The sequence below is a fragment of the Branchiostoma floridae genome, chromosome 3 (assembly GCF_000003815.2).
Source record: "Branchiostoma floridae strain S238N-H82 chromosome 3, Bfl_VNyyK, whole genome shotgun sequence".
In the NCBI taxonomy this organism is placed as follows: domain Eukaryota; kingdom Metazoa; phylum Chordata; class Leptocardii; order Amphioxiformes; family Branchiostomatidae; genus Branchiostoma; species Branchiostoma floridae.
Genome location: NC_049981.1, coordinates 15106429 through 15127555, shown reverse-complemented (window position 1 = coordinate 15127555; position 21127 = coordinate 15106429). Strand labels below are relative to the sequence as shown.

Genomic DNA, 21127 nt, shown 5'->3' with positions numbered 1-21127 from the left:
CGCAATTATGTAAATGAGACCCCAATTTGCATGATTTATGTCAAATATTATTCACATTCACTCAATGTTCAAATGCTGCATGAAACCCCACTTATTTACTACAATGGAATGATTGCATCTTCACCCAATTAGGTTTTCATCTGCATGGCATATGTAGGTCATTGGTCACATGTGCGTCAACTATAAGCACTTGGAAATGGAACACATGCGTCCTGAGACAGGATCGGGCCTTCCTGCGGCCACCCCGGCCTTGCGTCCTCTGGTGTAACACACCAGCATTGCAGGCGCGTAATGGCCGCTGACTAGACGACTTGCCATGCATAAAAAATCCGTTCTTAAGTAATTCCTAGTCCCTCCTCATGATCAGGGAGAGACTTTTTAACGTGCAAGAATGTCCGGATTTGTTCAAAGTCTCTGGGAAGCAGTTGGAACCTTGTTTCAGACATTTGAGCAGTTGTTGACGGACCCCGCCCAGCTTTCCTGTGATGACCTTGTTGTCCTCGGTGCTTGCTCCGTCTGCGTTACAGTGGCGGTACTGTGGGCATGTTCTGGTGAAGAATTAAGGACCCAGAAAGTCAAGGTTAGGGCAGACTTCACGCCAGGTAAGGTAATTCAAAACCGACCAGTGTTATTTTTTATACGCTTATAGAACGTGAACCATTTAATTGTACATGTGTACTGCGTATGTAGCCATGACCTTATGTTAAAAGCAGCTGGCTAATGTCAATGCCCTCGAGTAAACTTGAAGGCAGGAAGATACGTGCTGTTCTGGAAAACAACATGAAATCCAGGACATGAAATATCTTTGTAATTACTGGAACCGCCTTGTCACATACACGAATGGCGTCACGTCTATATAATTTTGTTAAGGTATGATTCATACTATCTGAAACTTGATTAAGTCACGGAACCTTAATTTCATTGTAGAAGGGGGGTAGCCTCTCACGCCGCGAACATATGCACATTGCATACAGCATGCGCAGCTTACCTACAATGTGGGACACGAGGAGTTTACTTTTCGCAACGCCTCAAGGGCGAAACTGAACAAGTTATACTACGATTAACGGAAGAAAGTTCTATCAATTCCTCATTGTACTATTCGGAAATGTTCTGTGACATACATACATGTACAAACAGAGACACTGATTAAAGAAATCTAGTTTGCAAATGCAAAACTATTTTTTTGAAATCCACTCATCTAAAATCATATGCATGTATATAACGTTATCTATATGTATTTGTATCTTATCCAGGAAAAGTGCACTACCACGGGATACCACCAGTCAGGGCGATTCCATGTTTGTCTCCGTTTGGACTGAAGCTTGAGACCTACCTGCGGATGGCTGATATTCCATACGAGCCCTCTACAGAGATGGCCATGGGACCAAAGGTGCATGCTAGTATACATAACCTTTGATTTACAGTTGTGTTACATGTTTTGATACTGACTTGATCTTGTTGAAATCTTTATCAAAACGTCTTAATTTCTTTGCTTGCACTTCACAAAACAGGGGAAACTCCCTTGGATCGAGTACAATGGACAAGCCATGGGCGACTCCAACCTTATCATTGAGTTCCTGAACAAGGAGAAGGGAGTGGATCTCAACCGGTCACTTCATGATGCTGACCGGGCCGTCAGCCGGGCCTTTGTTAAGATGCTGGAGGAGAACACATATTGGTTTGTCCGCGTGTCTGTTTTGTTTGTTTATTCAAAAGGGTATATTAAAACTTTCTTTTTGGCACAGGAGACATATATTGACGAAGTTGAGCTGACGTGTCTGTTTTGTTTAGGAAACCTGACTTACTACATTCACTCACGTGACCTTTATGGAAACGTGACGTCAGAAGTGGGTCAAAGGTAATGAGAAGTAGGTATCGTTCACCGGTACCGTCCAAAGATAGACATAGTTATTCGATATTCGTACATGCTGGTTGTATATGTGCATGCCGCTTGTATAGACCCCACTTCATTCTCGTAAGATAGATTGTATATTCCTGCTCACATAACAATATTAGGCCATACTTCATTGGCGAACCGTTTTCAAAATGTCCAAGTTTGCAAAGCCAAAGCAATGTCTATGGATATTGATTGGTGGCAGCATAATGCATAAGTCTTTGCGTAGAACGTTATTAACGTTTGATGCTTCTGTCCATGTTTTTCTTACTCGTATACAGGGGAGGCGCAAAGTGTAAGATGATTGATAATCAGGATAAGATACAGGAGCTGTGGGAGGTATCCTGGTTCATCTTTTTCTTCTACCTGAAGCCTGCAATAAAGACCATTAAAAAGAACATGTGGGCCCACGGCATCGGTCGTCACTCCGACGCTGAGCTGGAAGCCATTGTTGAGAAAGATGTCAGAGCTCTCTCAGACTTCCTGGGTAAGATCCTAATCCCTCATATCAACATATCACATTGCCTCCCGATAAAAATATGTTTGTAAGCCCCGACCTTTCAATACTCGCATCGACACATACTTATTTTCCCATGTTGTACCGTCCCCCAGTGATCATTTGGTCGTGCTAAATTGCAAGGGTCTAAAGCAGCTGTCGTTTGGTGCTAACTCGGGACAGTCAGGTGACCAGTTGCCCAGGTGCATATGTATCTGTATCTGTATAGCCGGTATAACCGCCGTTCGGCGTAACACACCAGCTTCACAGGCGCGCGGCGCGGCAGCAGCTGGTTATATTACACCGAACGACCCATCACACCTAACTTTTGCGTGCAGCCATTGCCTGTTTAGTTGTGGTCCGTCAATGATGTGTTTCAACGGTCACCTTGTTGATACGATGTTAGTGATATGAATGTTATGTTTTCTACAAATCGTCTATAGGTTCCAAGCTGTATCTTATGGGAGACGAACCAACCGAAGCCGACGCCGCCGTCTTTGGTTTCTTGGCACAAATCCTGTGGACCATGCCGGGCACCTACATGTACAGGATTGTTACCGAGGACTGCCCCAACCTACAGGCCTACACCATCCGTATGAAGGAACGTTATTGGCTAGACTGGGATCAACTGACGGGAAACACGAAAAAGGACCAATGAGGTCGTCTTTGTTATAGAAACTGTTCCTTCATATTAGTACATGTGATTTTCAACTGGTGATTAAAGGGTTGTATGAATCGTAACATTAACACCGGGGTGATCATATACACGTCGATGGGTTTCGATGGAGAAGACAAATAAACATATAGAAATTAATGCGTTTTGGATGTGATGATTTTAAGACCTATATAACGACTACGATTATAAGACATGGGTCTATATTTATATGATAAGATGCGGACCTAACATTATTTCATATGATGACGGGGCTAAGTTTCCTTATAATCTTAATGATAATAACGGTGAGTGAAAACGTGAGACATGGTTGTCCTAATTTGTTAATTTGTGCCTTATGTTTCTGATAAAGAGTGGTAAGACAACTGTGCCTAACTGCCTTGTTACTATTCATTACTTTCTATCAACGGGTGCGTGGAGGTAATGCATCAGAGAATGAGGAGAGAAGATCATACACAAGCAGCACAAAACACCGGAGTTAGAAATGTGTCATGCCAGAGGTGCAAAATGAAAATGTTTAATTGTGAAATTATATGTGACATATAGGAAGTGGAACCGCGTAGCACAGCAGTGGTATTGTGTTCGCCTCGTGACCGAGAGGTTGCGGTTTGAATCCAGCTGCCGTGTTACCGATCTTGTGCCCTTGGGAAAGGCACTTTACACGGCTTTCCTCACTATACTCAGGTGAAAATGAGTACCTAGCTTTGGCCAGGGCCGTCCCTCGGATAGGACGTTAAATGGAGGTCCCGTGTATGGGGAGAGCCACACCCTATGCACGTTAAAGAACCCCCACACGTGCGATGGTGCGGTGTGAGATGGAGCAAACCCTTCTGTCTGGAGTTGGTGATTCACTTCAAATCACCCGGTCACGGGAGGCCTGGCGAACCTTCATACCGTTTCAGCCACATGGTGATTTACATCATTCACCGGTACCCGGACCGGAGACCTGGCGCATCCCCGTCTTGTACTGAAGTTCAGCTAGAAGAAAGGGTGTGCCACCCCGTAAGGGGAGGTATAACCCCGTGACATCAGTACGCCATTTTTGTTACCACTGACAATGGCTCAATGCTGATTGGAAAAGTGATTACAAAATGAATCAAATCCACGCACACAGCTGTCATTTATATTCAAAGTTTACTAAAACAAATTCATTTCTTGTTTTGGAAAAAAACAACAGAATTTTGAAATAATGTTGGTAGCGCCAACCCACTGCGATCACCGGTCAATGCGTATTGGGGGCCCTTTATATGATACCGCTTATACGGCCTGCACCAAGGGACCACAAGACTGTCATACACATTATAGAAATAAAGCTTCAGAAAACCATTACAAATATGCGCCTTAATGTTTGTTGAGTAGAAAACCGACCATAGCTGCTGTTTTTTTTTCCCCCGCAGGAGTGTGGCCGGTGAAGATGACAGGTGATCGAACGCTCCAAAGACTTGTTATATTCTAGCATATGATTCGTACCGTGGATGAAAATGAAACTTTATGGAGAGTCTTCGAAATGCCGAAGATGTTTCGCAATAAATAGACAAAGTTTTGTTGATGTTGGCGGCGTCGTTTCTCATATGTATTATAAACGATTTTGTTAGTCGGGTCGCCGGCCGCATTCAGTGCATTAAGTTTATTTTCTGTAAGAACATCACTGGATTGTGGCGAGATTTGCCCTCCTCGCGTGAGACAAGAAGTACACACAACAACAATTGTACTAGAATATAATAGAATATAATAAATGTAAAGTTCAATTTTTATAGACTGTTTACTTAAATTCATCAATAACTCCAGAAGAGAGATAAATTACAAAAGTCTGTCACGTTAGGGCACACTGTCTGGCATAGCACAAAATCAGAAGGTACGAGGGGCGTGCAATTAGTAATGGCCCTGACCCATTTCCCATAGCAGGAGATTAATAAAACTTGGCACAGATATTAGTCATTCTCTTCATAGGAATCACCCAGAGTTATGCATTTCTCCCATCGTTTGATGCAGCTCTGGAAACCGTTTTTGTAGGACACCCCAGGTTGGTCCTCCAACAGATGCCTCATCAATGGCAGAAGAGGGACGACCAGGTCTGGGAGCTGTTTCCACAGACTTCCGGCCATGTTTGAATTCAGGATGCCAGCGTTTTACAAGGTCATATGATGGGGCATCATCACCATAAGTTTCATTTATTTCATCAAAAGTCTTCTTTGGTGTGCGTCCTTTCAAATACAAAAACCGGATCACTGCGCGACACTCAACTGGTTCCATTTCACACCTGGTCCATTTCGCACCTGACTAAGTTCAAACACCAGTAAATCAGAAACCACAATTAGTTCAGAGCTGTCTTTTGCAACATAACCCATAGAGATATGAATCATTACACATACAAAATTTCATTTAGATCAGACAAATGAAAGTGGGTCAGGGCCATTACTTATTGCACGCCCCTCGTAACTGCATTCTCGGAAATGATTAGCGTTTGCCGTTGACGTTGCACGCGGAGATTGATCATGACGGAGATCATGTACAACATGGATGCATTCCTAGCCAATTACGTTGTTAAGATAAATGTGTTAAAAATTCGGTCATCAAAACTTCACCACTCTCTTGACTAGTGAAGGAGCGTGTTGAGTTTGAGCACGCGAAAAAGGGTGTAATGAAGTATGCCCGCGTTACAGATATGCTGGAAAGAATCTCTCTATAGCCCTTTATTGAATAATGATGTATGGGTATCGTTAAATAGTATACAAGGTTATTTATGAATAATAAACCTATTAAAGTTCACACATTTTGAAACACATTTTGGGTCGGAATATGTCAAAGTCCGTATATGTGAACGTCCGTGGCAAATCACGGCGAACGTTGATACGGCTCCGTATCTGTCCAAAATCCTTGTTTTTCGAATTCGGATTCTCCGGATATCAGTGTCTGATCTTCTGATATGTTGAATTTCTCGTCGGATCTACAAAAACACTTGAAACAGACCACGGTTCCGTATCCGAGAACTGAGTTCCCAATAACGGTATCAGATGTTCGGATTTGTCACGAATTCCGTGTCGGATCCGCCCGTATTCGCCCAAAATACCTGCAATAGCTACCATGCAGGGTTCAATGTCATATCTTGTAGTACACGTGTATGTTTGGTCTTTGTTCAACCTTAAGCTTCTTAGTGACCACTGAGATTTCAGCTGATGAAGGCAACTTTTTTTTGTGGGGGGGGGGCACTTTTTAGATTCATACGCTGGCATCCGTTTTGGAGTTCCCAGAGGATGTCATCCATATAATCAAATCAAAGCAGTATCCAGCCGTTCTTGAGTTATCTTGTTGACACACAGAAAGACAGAGAGATTCGTCAAACCTGTAACTCATTCTTCCACATGAACCAGTCACCTACTGATCACCTGATAGAAAGTTTTGCTTGTGCAACAGCGCTGACTAGCGGATTACTGGAGTAGCGCTATAAGTACGCTCCACCCGGACATGACGTTTTCAGCAAAAGTGCGCACTAATCTCGACGTCACCATTAATCGTGCTCCTTCCACGGGATCCGGAAATACAGTGTTCGGTTCGCAGAAGAGGGGACAGAAGAAATTTGCCGTTAATTTTTCGCTCTTGTACCATTGTCATCGCCTGTGTGCCCCCTCCTGTGCGTTCATCAGTCTTTCTATCGTAGCGAACCCCCGTGTGAAGCGGCTGCGGTGGCTAATTCTGCCGCACTACCTGTGAAGCCGGCCCGGGGTTAGTTAGGTTCTTCCAGACGGTGCTGCCTGCGGAATCCGAACCGAACATGCCCAGCTAACACCTCCCCAACCCCCCGCTCGCTTCTTTCTTGGGAGACGCCGTAAGAAGCCAGAATGAAGAAGTACGTGGCGTTGTTCGGGTCCTGCATGTTCCTCGTGGCGTTTTTCTCCATGTATCTCATGCTGGACCAGCTCAACCTGCACGGGAGTCTGCGGAGCCGCGTGTCTATGGAGATGGGACAGGTGAGTTCTACACCACAAACACCTGTCCATCAAACTTACTGTAAATCTTCTAACTTTGGATTTATATACCTCTATGAATATGACGCATTAAATAGACTATTGTACAGCAGGATTGTTTCACAACCATAAATTTTTGAAATATTGCAAAATCCTGTTTTTTCTCCATGAAAATAACCAGGTGGATTTACAGTAACTGTGCACAGCCTCTTGTTTATCTAGATAATACTTTGACACGTCAACAGCTTGGACCCTGTGTCGCAAACATTGCTTTTGATAAACAAATACCAGATGAATAATGTAGTAGTTGTCTATAGAATCCACAGGTGGCATCGTGTCATTGACAGCTGTCAATCAACGTTGTCAATTTAAGGTTTACAGTCACAATACTTCAACACATCAAATTTGTACCAGAGATACTTTATCTAATATGAATAGATGTGAAATGAAAACGAATAATACACACTGTCTACAGACCATTATTGTACAAAAAACTGCAGGTGTCACCAGGTTGCCATTGACACCTGTCCCTCAAATTTGCCCATTGAAAATAGCAGATATCCTGGTTACATCCTGGTTTTATTTGTTGTGCAATTTTACATTTCAACCTACACTTTATGATCCTTATCTTGTAATATTCTGGAAATTGAATCCTCTGAAGTAAACCCAATAGAACACATGAACATAATATGTCTCACCAGCTTTTATGTCACAGTCATTCAAGAAGGAAGCAAATTGGTACATAGTACTAGTAGCCATTTGGTTTTACTAGTGTGGCCTTTTATTACTAGTAAGTAATAGGCAGGGCTTGAAATTTATTATTGGCAACAGAGGCACTGGTACATCTTAAGGTGGTATCTCACTGGACTGCGGTATGTTGGCAATCTTATTAATATTATATGCCGTTATTGTGTGACTGTGGTAACAATAATTACATACATGCATAACTTATATGTGTCTAGACATAAATGTTGAATGCAAACATAAGATTGAGAATGTACACAATTTGCAAGTGCCCTTCACAGCAGTGTGTAAAGTCAAACTAAATTCGTTTAGACCTAATCACTTAAGATCTTAATGGAGTTTGTTTACAAATCAAACATGGCTCCACCCACACTACATGCATAGACCTTATAGGAACACGAGAACAAAAGCATGAAACACTGTATTGTTATTGTAGAATATTTGCTGTCCTCAGCTTTTTCACGTGTACGAAGTGATGTGTTTCTATACTTTAGAAACAGAAGTCAGTTATTATCCGTCGGTATCTATTTTATCTAGACTAGTGTTTAAAAAAGTGTTACAGTGAAAATTGTTTGTTATCGTTCTTAATCTTATGTTACACATTAGGGCACCAGAGTACACCCATATCATTGTAAGTTATTAAAACCAATGAGTATGTGTTGGATTTTGTGGTGGTACCTAACTTAAAGTAAAGCCTTTAACGAAAAGTAAAACCTTGTGCAGCTTGTTTATGCACTATTGACATGTGCCAGATATAATATTGATGCAAATATGTTAAAAGGTGAGTGCTTATAGGAGGTTCAAGAGCAAACAAGATTTTTCTATCCAGTCAAAATTGACCAAGAAGACCACTTTGGCTGCTGAAAGACTATAGACAGGATTTAAGCTTATAATATAAATGCCAATCTAAGACTGAAACCACCAAAACTGGTCACATTGGCCAGATGGTTCATAATGCCTACTAGGTCATGATTTGTACAGTTTTGACTGTATTCTCAGTTCTGTCAATAAGATTTTACATGATGCACATTGAAACTCATTTGTGGGGAATTACACAAATGGCAAGTGCTATGTCTGCACCATATGTAACATGTATCAAGGGTGAAACAGAATAAACATTCCCTCATCTGTTTGTAGAAGAAAGGGTAGAGGTATGATGACAAATGGAAGGGAAGGTCTGGTCTGTTTAAACATTGCTGTTTTATTTATGTTGAACTTTTGAACTAAATGGGAGATTCAAAAATGGTGGTTTTAGTCTTTAGGTGTGAACATTGCCTGCAGCAGACAAATTTTATTGTAAATCTTGAAATGTTCATAGTGGTATTATTTCCCCTATGAATTCTCCACAAATATGTATGCGTTTTCAGTTAACTACAATTATTCAGAGTTAGTAAATAAGTGTTGACACATGTACATTCAAGTATATATAGAAATATACATGTGTTGTTAACACTGTCCAGAGGTTGAAATTAAACATTGCTGACAGCACTGTAAGTAAAGCACCTGTTTTTATTTTAAGACTTGTAACTTTAAAACATGGCACTGGGGGACTACTTACAAAAGAATGCCCCTTAAGGCTCTGAGGTGACAAAAAGGTGAACTCTTATCAAGTCAAAAGAAAAAGGCAAACTGTACCAAGAAAAATAGGTTTGATTTGAAAGGAAACAGTTGCCCCCTCCTAAGATATTTAATGTCAGACTGTGAAATTGAAGGTGTTACTTTTAGTTTTACCTTTCCTCAGTTGGGAATAAATACAATGTGGTAGAGACCCAAAGGGAGGCAGACTACATCTAGGGTCATATTAAACTATAATTAGGTCCAGACTGATCTCCAAGCAGATGTTAGGGAAAGCTAAGTTGTTATGATTTCCTAGCTGCTCCTTTCTGTATCAAGCTACTATAATGAGGCAGGAAAACATGGCATAGCCCCCTCTAACATCTGCTTGGAGATTAGGTCCAGACAAGCCTGCAGGGTAAGCCACAGTAAGGGTACTGTACTACTGTTTGTCATTTGTTTTCAGACTGATTTATGTAGGGTGGAAAGGGGCAACTACATTGTAATTCAAGTTCAATACAAAGTCATTTAAGAGGTGATTGTAACTTAAGCCCCTGTAGCATTTTTACCTTGATAGGTTGCAATAAAATGTTAATGTATTTGCAGAGTTGAGAAGAAAGGGCATTTGTATTTGTGATCCGTGACTATTGGACTCCCTTGAATACCTTTACTTTCATAAGGATTTGCTTATGTGATAGGAGTGGAAAGGAGGATATCACCATATTTTAGTTTCGTGGTCAAAACAATTCTGTACCACAAAAACACATATTTGTGTTGTCATGAGAGGTTGCTAGCAAGTTGCAAAGGTAGGCAACATAGATAAACCAGTACAAACATTTCTATTCAGTTTGAAATCATTTCTCAGTATTTTGAGCTGACAAGGTGAAGTAACCCTACATGTGCATGTACATGTATGTCAGGGCTTGAATACCACCTGCATGTATGCAGGTTAGTGCAGGAAAAATTTGAGCTGTGCAGGTATTTCTGATGTTTACCTGCACCTAACCTGCACTGGTCCATATGGTTTTATACATAAATGTCCTAGGTGTATAGCTGCATTGACTGTTACCTCCTATTTTAAGTATAATACTATAAAGGAAAAACTATCAATGTTTCCTGAACAGAGTTAAGTATGACCAATGCTTGCAAAATTCAGAGTGGTGCAGGTAAATTCTGTCTGGTGCAGGTAATTTTCAATGTTACCTGCACTGGAGAGAAAAGTATTTCAAGCCCTGTATGTGTTTGTCAGCGACAGGAAGATTAGTCTGAGTCTAACTAGGTCACATGCCATATGTGTGACAAATGACATGTCATCACCTGTACAGCTATTTTGATATCACCATCATTTATTTTCACTGTCCTTTTATTGAAATGGAGACCATTGGTCACACTCCCAGTATGGTTCTCCCTGATTAATACTGTACGCTAATTACTTGACAGATCATGGCCTTTACACTTAAGCAGTTACGTGTGTCTGGTATTTTGAATTTGCATTTGAAACAATTCTGTGGAGTGATAGTTAGATAAAACGGCTCATAGTTGCGGTGTTGGGATTTGAAAACTGAAAAGATATTTCCTCCACAAACTGTATTTAAAGACTTGTCTCAAACCATACATGAAGACACACATGTATTGGATGGATGAACGTTTCACACATTTGCACAGAAACTAGCTAGAAATAGCCAATGAGTTTTGCACTTGATAAGAAACAAAATAAAATGTGAATGCAGAAAGATTGAATGATAACAGAAATAATCGTAAAATTTTATAAGAATTAATTGTCATGATCTTTTGTATATGTTAGAAGTAGATTTGTGCATTTACATGTAACTTGTCCAAAGCCCAAGGAAGAAAATAAATGTAATTTTGGGACCCCCAGCAGCTTCCTCTCAAACTCTGGACAGCTCTCTTAAAACTGCATAGTACAGTTATATAACTTTGTTATAGGTTTTGTTGAATGCAGTCAATGCTCTTTCCGGTTTTTAAAAGGCAGTCCAGACTTTGCACAGTCTACCAGACCACTTAACGTTGTAAGCTTCTAGAAATTGAGCAGTCACACGTATGTATCAGATTACATTTGAGGGTTCCCACATGGCCAATATTGCCAGAATAACAGAGACAGACGACACAACAGTTTAAGTATAATATGCCACAGTTCTAGTATATGCAGGCAGTTTTCCATGATTTTTACAGATGTTGTTGTGATTCTTTTCCATTGAGAGAGAATCACCTAAAGTAGGTCTCCATAGATTAATCATGAAATAGCTATGCCATGCACATAACCTAGTAGAACCTTTTGTTGATATGGCTCCCCCCACTGATAATATGGATAAATTGGCTATACTTTCTTGTGGGTCATTTACCTTTAAGCCTCTTGGCACCTAGCTACATAGTGGCCTTGATTGGCATGTGTCTGCTCTGTAATAGGCTGTGGAATAAAGGCCTAACTAAAAAGGCTGTTACCCAGACTGCTGAAATAATGCATTATGTTGGACATGGGCTATTGGCTTTGAACATAGGACTGTTGCTTGGTAAAATATTGCATAATTATGAAACAACCAGAGGGGCGAGTAGAACAGAAAGAAACAACACTCCGACTCCCGGGATTCGAACCCGCGCCAAACCCGGGCAGCCGGATCACAAATCGAACGTGCAAACCGTTCGGCCAAAAGGCTTAAGCCGTTAGGCGTCCTCGGTTTAGCAGTCCTTGAACACCACTGTTACACTACTCCCCCTTTTCTTTTCAAGATTCGTCCTCGAATCTCCGAGATCGACATCCCTGTGTGGCACATACTAGCCTGTTAATCACAGGGTCGGCATGGGAACCAGTGAAACAACCAGAGGGGCGAGTAAGAACAGAAAGAAACAACACCCCGACTCCCGGGATTCGAACCCGCGCCAAACCCGGGCAGCCGGATCACAAATCGAACGTGCAAACCGTTCGGCCAAAGGGATTTGGCCGTTAGGCGTCTTCGGTTTAGCAGTCCTTGAACACCACTGTTACACTTATACAAACTTGCTTTGGCCCTAGCACTGAAAATATCTGGTTCTGAATCAAACTTCTCAGTCTACCTTCTTATCGTTGACATATAAATTTTGCATATTAAAAAAAATACACAAATTGCATAACTCCAGAATTTTCCAGGTTCCTCCTAGTCTTTTCCCCTCTACTGCATATGAAATTTAATCCCCACAAATATAAATGAATTTACATCTTACAAAAAGTATATGTTGAGTGTTTGAATGATGCGTATACATTTACTATTAGCAAGGAGGTTATATTCAGAAGGAGATTGGACGGGCTTAATACCCCGCTGCGCGGTATTGTTTAGACCTGCTAACTCCCGTGGCGGCCTTTTGTTTCCGCCCTCCGGCGGTGCCGCTTTGATCGGATGTTGGGTTCAGGGCTTGGCGCCATTTTTACCCGATCAAATAGTTCATACAATTTCTAGTCGGTATTCTGACTTGACGGTAGCGATGAATAAAGATTTCCCTCCCCCTCCCCACAGTCTATTTATTTCCGCTACGCAAGACAATTGTTGCAGAAAAGTATGAACGATCTTGAAGGTAAGAATTTTTGATGGTCTTAAAATACATATTATCGTTTAGAAAATGAACTTCTAGATGCAATACGTTAGTTTAAATGCAGTGGCAGTTAATTACATGTATTGTGACAGTGAGGTCAGCTTAGCTAAACCGCACGTATTACAAGTAAAAATGTTACTGCTATCGCTATTGCTAGTTCTGTGTTGTCTGCAAGACAGTCAGGTGCCTTCGATTCTTCAAGAACTTCTTCAAAATCACCAAAACCCGTTTTAAAGTCACTGTTTCCAGTGCGAGTTATCTTGAAAAAGACTGTAAACAAAGGCCCTTGCTTGCCGGCGTATGCAGATCGGGGGGTAATTAGCACCTCGACGTGAAGTTGTTACTTCTCACCTGAGGGGAACATCACTGAATGAAGGCAAATTGTGTCCAATCTCCTTCTGAATATAACCTCCTTGCTATTAGTTATGATTATTGTGATATTAAAAACTTCAAAATGGTATTTTGCCTATAATTCAGTTATAAATATCAGTCTCTATTATGTAGATTGCAATCTGTTTGTGATGTTGGGACTCAATTATTTTCTTAGAGCCTTGGCCATAAGCAAAACCATTTGTATTGTTGACGTGTCATTTCAGAAATTAGATGATGAATCGTTAATAACTTTTACCAAGGTGAAAGTTAATTGATTTATATCATTACCGTGGCTCTGTATAACCATGTAGTTCATAACACCATAAAACATTACCCATAATAATCAACATCATTCCTTTACACTCTAACACACTTGTATGTGTACTGGTAATGTACCTTGGAACACTAATAAAGAATGTTTATGTAATGGTTGTTAATATCCAAGTAGCAATGGGAGCAAAACATACATGTATGCATGGTGTGATTACACTGTTTGTGGGACTGCGACAGCTGTTCACGATAACATATGATATTAATATATTTCTGTATAATGAATGATCCATATATTATATAGACCAATATTGAGGTTTTGTTTTCAACTGTCTGGATGTTTTGTTCTAATGTGTTAAAACAAGCTGTTGTCTGACATGACTATTATTTATTGTATTTGGTCACTTTTGTCACTATTTTTGCAGTTATATGTATTCCATGTACTAGTCTTATTTGCTGTAAATGGAGTGAAAGGAAGTGATCCACGGATGCACATACCTTAAATGCAGAAATGTTTCGATGGATTAATGTTCGCGGTTTTTGCGGTGACCACTTCACCGCGAACTTTAAACTACTGCAAATATTTTTCTATTATGGTATTAGACTGCAGTCTATGGTGTTACCGGGAACCTCAAACCACCGCGAAAAGTTATTTTTTCCTCTACCGTGAAATAAAGTCCCAGCGAACTTAAATGCATTTACAGTCATGTAATATCTATCAAAACCTTATGACAAACATTAGAAACGTACAGTTGGCATAAGATCTTCCACCTCTTGTCATCCCTTCAATTGTGTCAAAAACTACATGGACAACTTTCAGTACAAGTCTGGGTACAACGGTACATGATACAGATTGATGCTCCCGTATTTTGTACCTGTTGTTACCTGTTGTCCTTAATGCACTGTAACGAAATGATACTGGCTTGATTAGTACTAGACTAGAATGTCATATAGTCTGAACCAATCTGAAATGGCTTCTTATTTGCTCTGCACCTAGCCAAACACATTTAAATGTGCCATGTTGAAAGTTCTTATCTTATTGATTATACCACAAAAACAAACATTGTAACTTGTGCCACGTGTTGCTTGCAGAAGGAGTTGTGTTTGCTACCATATGCTGCATGATTACGCAGACTCAAAAGACATCCATGTTATAGTATTTGTTCTCAAAGAAGATTACAGTAAATTCAAGTGTACTCAAAGCTTACAGATATTGAGTAGTAATAACACAAAGTTAAACTAAGCCTGTGTTGGCATTACATGTACCTGTATGGTCATATCTCAGGCCTTGAAAGCAGCTTTGTACTGTAGTGAGAAAGAAAAAAGAAAATTTTCTATCCATATTCAAATAGCAATACCTAGTACTAGTATAGACTCTACTATAGGCTAAGTGTTAATTCATAGATACGATATGTGAGACATGGCATGGTTTGAATTTAAAAATAAGGTTAAATGAAGCTTTCACCTGTTGTGAATGATGTATGATATGAAAACTAGATGGAAGTTGTTAAGGGATTAATTGTACATACTAAACAAATATTTGGGTTATTACATGTAGTCGAGGCTAGGACATTGCCAGACTTGTTAACTTTAGGGTTGACAGATTATATTAGAGCCCCTTCAGCCTTCACTAGTCTCAATCATTGGTGACTTCGCCTTGCAGTCTGTACGTTGTGATCCCTGGCCAAGTCATACCAAAGACTTTTTATAATGGTATGCTGCTGTCTCGAGCTCTGTACACACTTTGGAGGGGAGTGAAAGTTGAACACTAGTACTGCTGCCACGGTGGATATGACAGTGCACTAGCCCCTTGGTGTAGTGATTGCACAAAGCTGTTTGGCCCAGTCTCAGAGAGAGGGAGAGAGATTTTTGCCATTTCTTCAGACCAAAACCTACTGCCCTGAAACTTGTAATATTATTTCATTGAAGTTCTCTAAATTTCCATTGCAATTCTTGTATCAACAGACAAGGCACAACAGAACTTGGCATTTTCAGGTCATGAGTTGACCTGTAGTGACTCTGACATGCCACATGTATTCCATGTCACATACCAGTGAATGTAATCAGACTGCCCATGCTGTCCTGTACTTGATTGCAGTGCACATGCCAAGGTAAAGGTGCGGGGAAGGGGGGAGGTCTTAGCTCAATATGATTAACATTGAGAATATTATATATGACTAGGACACAATATTGGAATTTGTTTTGTTAAATGAATATCTATGGAATGAAGTATCGTTTTTGGCTTGTCTGTTTGCCTTTTTTCTGTCTGTGTGCTTCAGTGTATATACACAACTTGCAACATAATGCCATATATTTGAATGTACATTCCCAGTGGTGCTATTACTTTTATTAGTCGGTGGGACTGGACTGACAAAGCAATATGGGTAAGGGGTGACGTCTGTAATTTCTGATTGCCTGGTCCGTCTTCACTATTAATAGATATACCGTGAAAGGAAATTTTGTCAAAAACTAATCACTATATTAGCTGGATTGGGGTTTCACTGCCCCCTTCTTAACCCTCAGCCTGCTAAGGTAGCTGTTTGGCACCAAAATTGTACTGGCAGGGGGTGAGGCAGCAGGGAGAAGGTTGGTCTCTAATTTGCTGTGTGCCAGTAATGAGTCTAGACAATTTGGAGCCGGTGAGTTAGAATTGAACCTGACTCATTGTCCCGATCATTTGTAAAGGTTGTCAGCTGTCATTGCCAACACGATAACATACCCGCCTTATTGACAACCCAATAGATCTTTGATTCCCAAGCATTAGTTGAAGTTCAGGTCTGGCCAAAAAAATCAATGCCATCTATTAGATGTTGGAGATGTGGTTATTAGCCATATTGATGTATGGTTTACTGTATTCCTTACAATATCTGTGGGGTGTTTGTGATCACTCCATTGCAAAATCATCACACCGCAAAAAAGTCTGTCACAAAATTATCAAATGATATGTTTTATTTCACTATTATTGATGTGTGCTGCATTCCCACCATGAACTTGGAAAGCCCAAAACATTTGTGAGTCCCTTCACCACAACATTATGTTCCATTAAATAAAACTGAATTTATAGTAACTTAAAGTAAAATATGCTATTTGTCCCCCTCCCCACTCCGATCCTAAACATACATCATGCTATGCATGGTTTTGGGCAAATACAACCATTCAGTATAAGTACAGTCAGCCGCCAAGCCACGTAGTAAATCGAACACGAATCGAACCGTTTTTATTTGCAGTTCGAAGTGTTCCGCGGTCCCTAGCAACGTCGTTGCTAAGGAAAGGCTTGTCGCGTGACCGTTGGATGAAATTTCACCCAACTTAAACAGCTGTTTTAAACCTATTTGGCGGCCATTTTACAAAGATTACGTTATATGTACAAGAAGGGAACACCATGTGCTCTCTGTATAAACCGTTTTGGGGGGATTTTACGGCAATAAAAGTTAGTTTCATGGTCATATTTGTTACATAGTAAAATGAGCAAAATGGCGGTGCCGTGCGGGGCAAAAATTTCGACGAATTTCACATTGACGGCATTTGCATTACGCCCTCGATTCTATCTTTAATGACTAGTGAATTAGCTTTGTCGAATCTTCGACTACAACTCATGTAAAGATCCTGTTGGTTTGAAATTTGGAAAGGTTTGAAAGTCCATGTCTATCGGGGTCACCTTATCGACTGTTTTACGCGCAAATATTGCAAGTTGTTGGTGTAGCTGATTCGAGTACAGCTGGCTTTTTAACACAAGTTGCGGTACCGATGCACATCCCCGGTATTGTCAGAGGACACATACGGAATAAAACAGTGTTGAGACGGACTGAATTAGCAAATGCTACATTGGTCTTACGGCAACTAGGACGCAAATACGGCGGTGCGTGTCTGGCGCGGGCTCCGTGGAACGGGCGTTGACGCAAGGGCGGAAGCGTTCTTTTTTGAATGCCTCTGATGAGGTGCCCTCGCGCGATTGGGAAAAAAGCCTATTACTACCACGAAATGGATAGTATGCCATATACCGACTGAAAGAAGAGAATTTGGACTATTCTGTGCACTAAATTTTCCGTTTATTTTCAAATCTGTCACAAGACAAAAAAGCGGTGGAAATTGCACTAAAATCAACTGATTTCAGGTTATAAAATCAAATGGATACAGCTAGACAAATCTGTTAAAAATCCAAAGGAGTGAAGTGAGAAGCTTTAAAGTTGTATATGCGATGAAATGTTGAATATACATAGTTGTAAACTCAAGCAGCAAGCTTTCTTGTAAGTAGTCCCAACGCCCGGGGGTCATGGAACGTAGAACTGTCCCAAAACGGCGCGCGGTTCGCTACGGTAGTCAGTTAGAACTTTTGAAGTTATATTTATATCATCTCGGATTGGCATATCAACTTGAAAGTTGGAATTTATATACGGGGGACCACTGTTAACTTGGTTCCGGTCAAAGATTCGATATCTATGGGACGAAGACCTGTCCAGAGTCGATGATTACTGAAAAAGTCAAATCGGGCGCGTTCTATTCTGGAGTCAAAATTATGACATGACTCCGCGCGGATTGGCGGCATTTGCATTACGCCCTCAAAATGTATGATGAGCCTTATACCGACAGAAACTACAATGTTTGCTCTTTCTTGTGGTCCCAAATTCCTGTTGGTTTGTAATCTACAACAGTTAAAAAATACGAGGGGAAATTACACGAAAATCACGAGATTTCGGGCCGTATTATTGACGGGAAAACGATAAACTATCGGTTCAAAAATCCACAGAGATAATAAATGAGTCTAAAATATTGTAAATAACTTGACATTAGTAAGATAAACGGTAATGTACTCCAGCGATAAGCTTTCTTGTAGGGGCTGTTGACGCCCGAAGTCATAGAACGGACTACTTTCTCTCGCGGAAGGAAAATAAAAAAGCCTCGAACTCTCGACGTGGCGTGGCGGCTGCAGTTATTCTATGTACTAGCAAAGCCATTCTAAATAATAACATAATTTAGCTTGGACATGTTTTTACTTTCTACCTCCATAGTTACTGTATAATGGGCTAATTTGTAGTCCCTATTGAATTTATGCAAAGAGAAAGTTTTATAGTAACTTGGCATTGTACTTGATTGTAACTCTGTTTGGTAAATGTTCCTTCTTCCCTGGCAATCAAAATACTTAGCATATTTCCTAGATTTTTATTATGCCATCAATTGCAACCATGGCATTTGTAACTCTTTTCCCAAGACAATATAAATATTCATGATATGAAATTCTCAGGCTCTTGATATCCCTGTAAATCAAAATTAACTTTTGACATGTTTACTATCAAATATGTGTGTTTTTTTAACCTCGTGTTGTATGTTCTTTGACATTTTTAAACTTATAAAGAATCTTTACGTTATATCACTATAGATTGAGATGACATTATGGCATATTTATGATAGAATATTTGTATTTTCCTCAGACAGTGGTTGCTGGTTTAATGTGGTGGTTGCCTGCACTACTTAGTTTGTCTGCCAGGATTACATGTTGATACACATTATAGCTTGAAGGTGAACACTTCTATCGGAGACAACCTGTTTTATGTTCTCATTGGCCTTCACAGTGGTGGTCTGTTATGGCCAATTAAGTGTGATGTGTGCCAGTGATAGTCGCCATAAACAATACATCACATAAACATGTATATAACATCATACCCCCGTCCTAGCTGCAAGGGTAATGCGCCAATTAAGCCTCTAGCAGTTTAGATAATTAACAAGCTCTGCAGTAATTTTTCACTTCGATAGTACATGCTGTGCAGTTATATTTTGTCCATGTGTCTTACAGGTAAATTTATTTAGGGTAGCATGTTACAACAGAAAAATTTAGTCTGTAAATTTATGTACTTTTGAGGGGATTTAATTTTGCAGTAGTGATTGAAAACAGATTTTTGTTGTGTTTTAAGTTTGTGGTTGAAACAATTCTGTACCAATACTTTGGAAATGCATAACATCGCTGTGTTATAAATTCGCAGTTGAGAACTCACCCTGAAAACCATGAAATTAAAAACCACTGCGAATAAGGGTTCAAGATTTACACTATGTCATACCGTTAACCTTGAAGGGCTCGCAGTGGTTAAACTTACATGTATATCAGGGCCACACCAATTTAAAACGTTTGTTCTCATGATCAGATTGAAAAAAATAATTGCTTGACCGGCAAAACATAAAAACATAGGCTGGGACCAGGTTTATTCCTTGAATTGGAGCACATTTGTGTGCATTTGTGAATACAGCTTTTTTAAAGTTTTCCTCCCTGGCTTCTACTTTTGTGATGCCCGCTTCCACCTTAAAAAAATGCATGAGAACTGAGGAAATAACCTGATGTGGCCTCAATCTTCTGGCCTGTTGTCTAGAACTGGGATACTCTGCATGGGTGCTGGTGCGATGATTTGTTTCATAAATAAATATGGCATATTGAGAGGTTTGGCACCCCAGGCAACACTTTCACACCTTTATGATAAATAAATGACAAGAAAATGAGAGAAAATTATTCATATCTTTTGCCTAGAGGAAAATTCCCTTGCTCTTGACTAATGCTTGCAAATTGGAAGAAAATATATTATATTGTGACTTCGGGCTGGTGTGTTCCATGAAAATTGATAAAAGGAGCAAAGGGAAGATGTTTTGCATTGTAAGTTTCATAATAGCCTTCCACCGTCCACTATAACTGTCTGTGTGCATGTAGGCTATGGTTTAAAAAAACAGTTGTTATTTATAATTGAACAAATGCATGTATTGCATTTGGTTGGCAGGATGTCTTTAAGTTTGCTGTGTTGACCAATCACAAAAATGGATATTTTATATCTTTACTTTATCAAATGTTAGATAGTAACTTGGTTATGGCTGTTGTATTGTGAGATTTGCTTTTTTCCCCAAATATTGTATTTTAATCTCTCATTTTTCTCTTTTCTTGACCCTTTTCTTTCCAGTGTACTTCAGTGTGCTGTACCATCCCATTATTTCAAACCTTAAATGAAGAAGGTATCCACATAACCCATGGGATGTACCCTACCCGTAGTGCTCACATCTATAACATTGTTTCCGACAGGTCGCCATGATTGATCGCTTATCGTCTGCTAACGTGCTAATGTAGCGGTGACTTCAGGGACACAGATAAGAAATAGTTCCCCTGGGAGTTGTCATAACTGCTCCAGGTCCTTGGAAAGATCACAAACATCGATGATGTATTAGTCAATAATAAGGACAGATGTCAGGTTCATGTTGAAGTGATTTAGTTATGGATATATCACGGGAAAACATCTGTGCCCAGTGTCAGCACTGCTGGATCTTATTTGGGGCTAAAGATAGGGTTTACGGGGATTCGTATTTGAGTTTGCGGCATTGGTACAGTGATTACTGTTAGGCTGTATACATGTACATGTATGTAGCAAGTGGACTTTGGGATGAAGAGATCATGGGTTTAATAGATAGTGGATAATGTGTTTAAGAAATTTGCTTGACATAACTTTTCTCACTCCACCCAGGCATATATATTTAATTGGCATTTGACTTTGGTTGGAAAGGTAAAAAGGTACACATGGTAGAGGGAGAGAGAGAGGGATGGGCTC

General features: G+C 40.1%; 2 protein-coding genes across 4 annotated transcripts in view; both read left to right on the top strand.

Annotated features, from left to right (window-relative positions):
* The first annotated feature begins 36 nt into the window (after positions 1 to 36).
* Positions 37 to 3204, top strand: LOC118411950 (failed axon connections homolog). 3 transcript variants are annotated; one of them, XM_035814476.1, is made up of 5 exons: positions 37 to 602; positions 1254 to 1390; positions 1512 to 1678; positions 2176 to 2381; positions 2834 to 3204. In XM_035814476.1, exons 1-5 carry the CDS (start codon positions 392 to 394, stop codon positions 3046 to 3048), a joined length of 936 nt encoding a protein of 311 aa, XP_035670369.1. In that variant the 5' UTR covers positions 37 to 391; the 3' UTR covers positions 3049 to 3204. The 3 variants fall into 3 exon arrangements, with proteins under 3 accessions (XP_035670369.1, XP_035670370.1, XP_035670371.1); XM_035814477.1 differs by having other exon boundaries at positions 477 to 607; XM_035814478.1 differs by lacking the exon at positions 37 to 602 and adding an exon at positions 618 to 870.
* A 3394-nt stretch (positions 3205 to 6598) lies between these two features.
* The window catches only part of LOC118411916 (alpha-mannosidase 2x-like), a 58669-nt gene continuing 44140 nt past the window's right edge, over positions 6599 to 21127 (top strand). The window contains exon 1 of the mRNA XM_035814418.1: positions 6599 to 7031. Within this exon, the coding sequence (XP_035670311.1) occupies positions 6903 to 7031 (129 nt within the window). The 5' untranslated portion in view covers positions 6599 to 6902. The remainder of the gene's footprint in view (positions 7032 to 21127) is intronic.

Bases quoted from the DNA above. Each gene is read 5' to 3' on its own strand.
- LOC118411950 (XM_035814476.1), top strand. From the start codon at position 392: ATGTCCGGATTTGTTCAAAGTCTCTGGGAAGCAGTTGGAACCTTGTTT. The intron at 603-1,253 runs GTAAGGTAATTC...TATCTTATCCAG, and splicing joins TAGGGCAGACTTCACGCCAG to GAAAAGTGCACTACCACGGG. The intron at 2,382-2,833 runs GTAAGATCCTAA...AATCGTCTATAG, and splicing joins AGCTCTCTCAGACTTCCTGG to GTTCCAAGCTGTATCTTATG.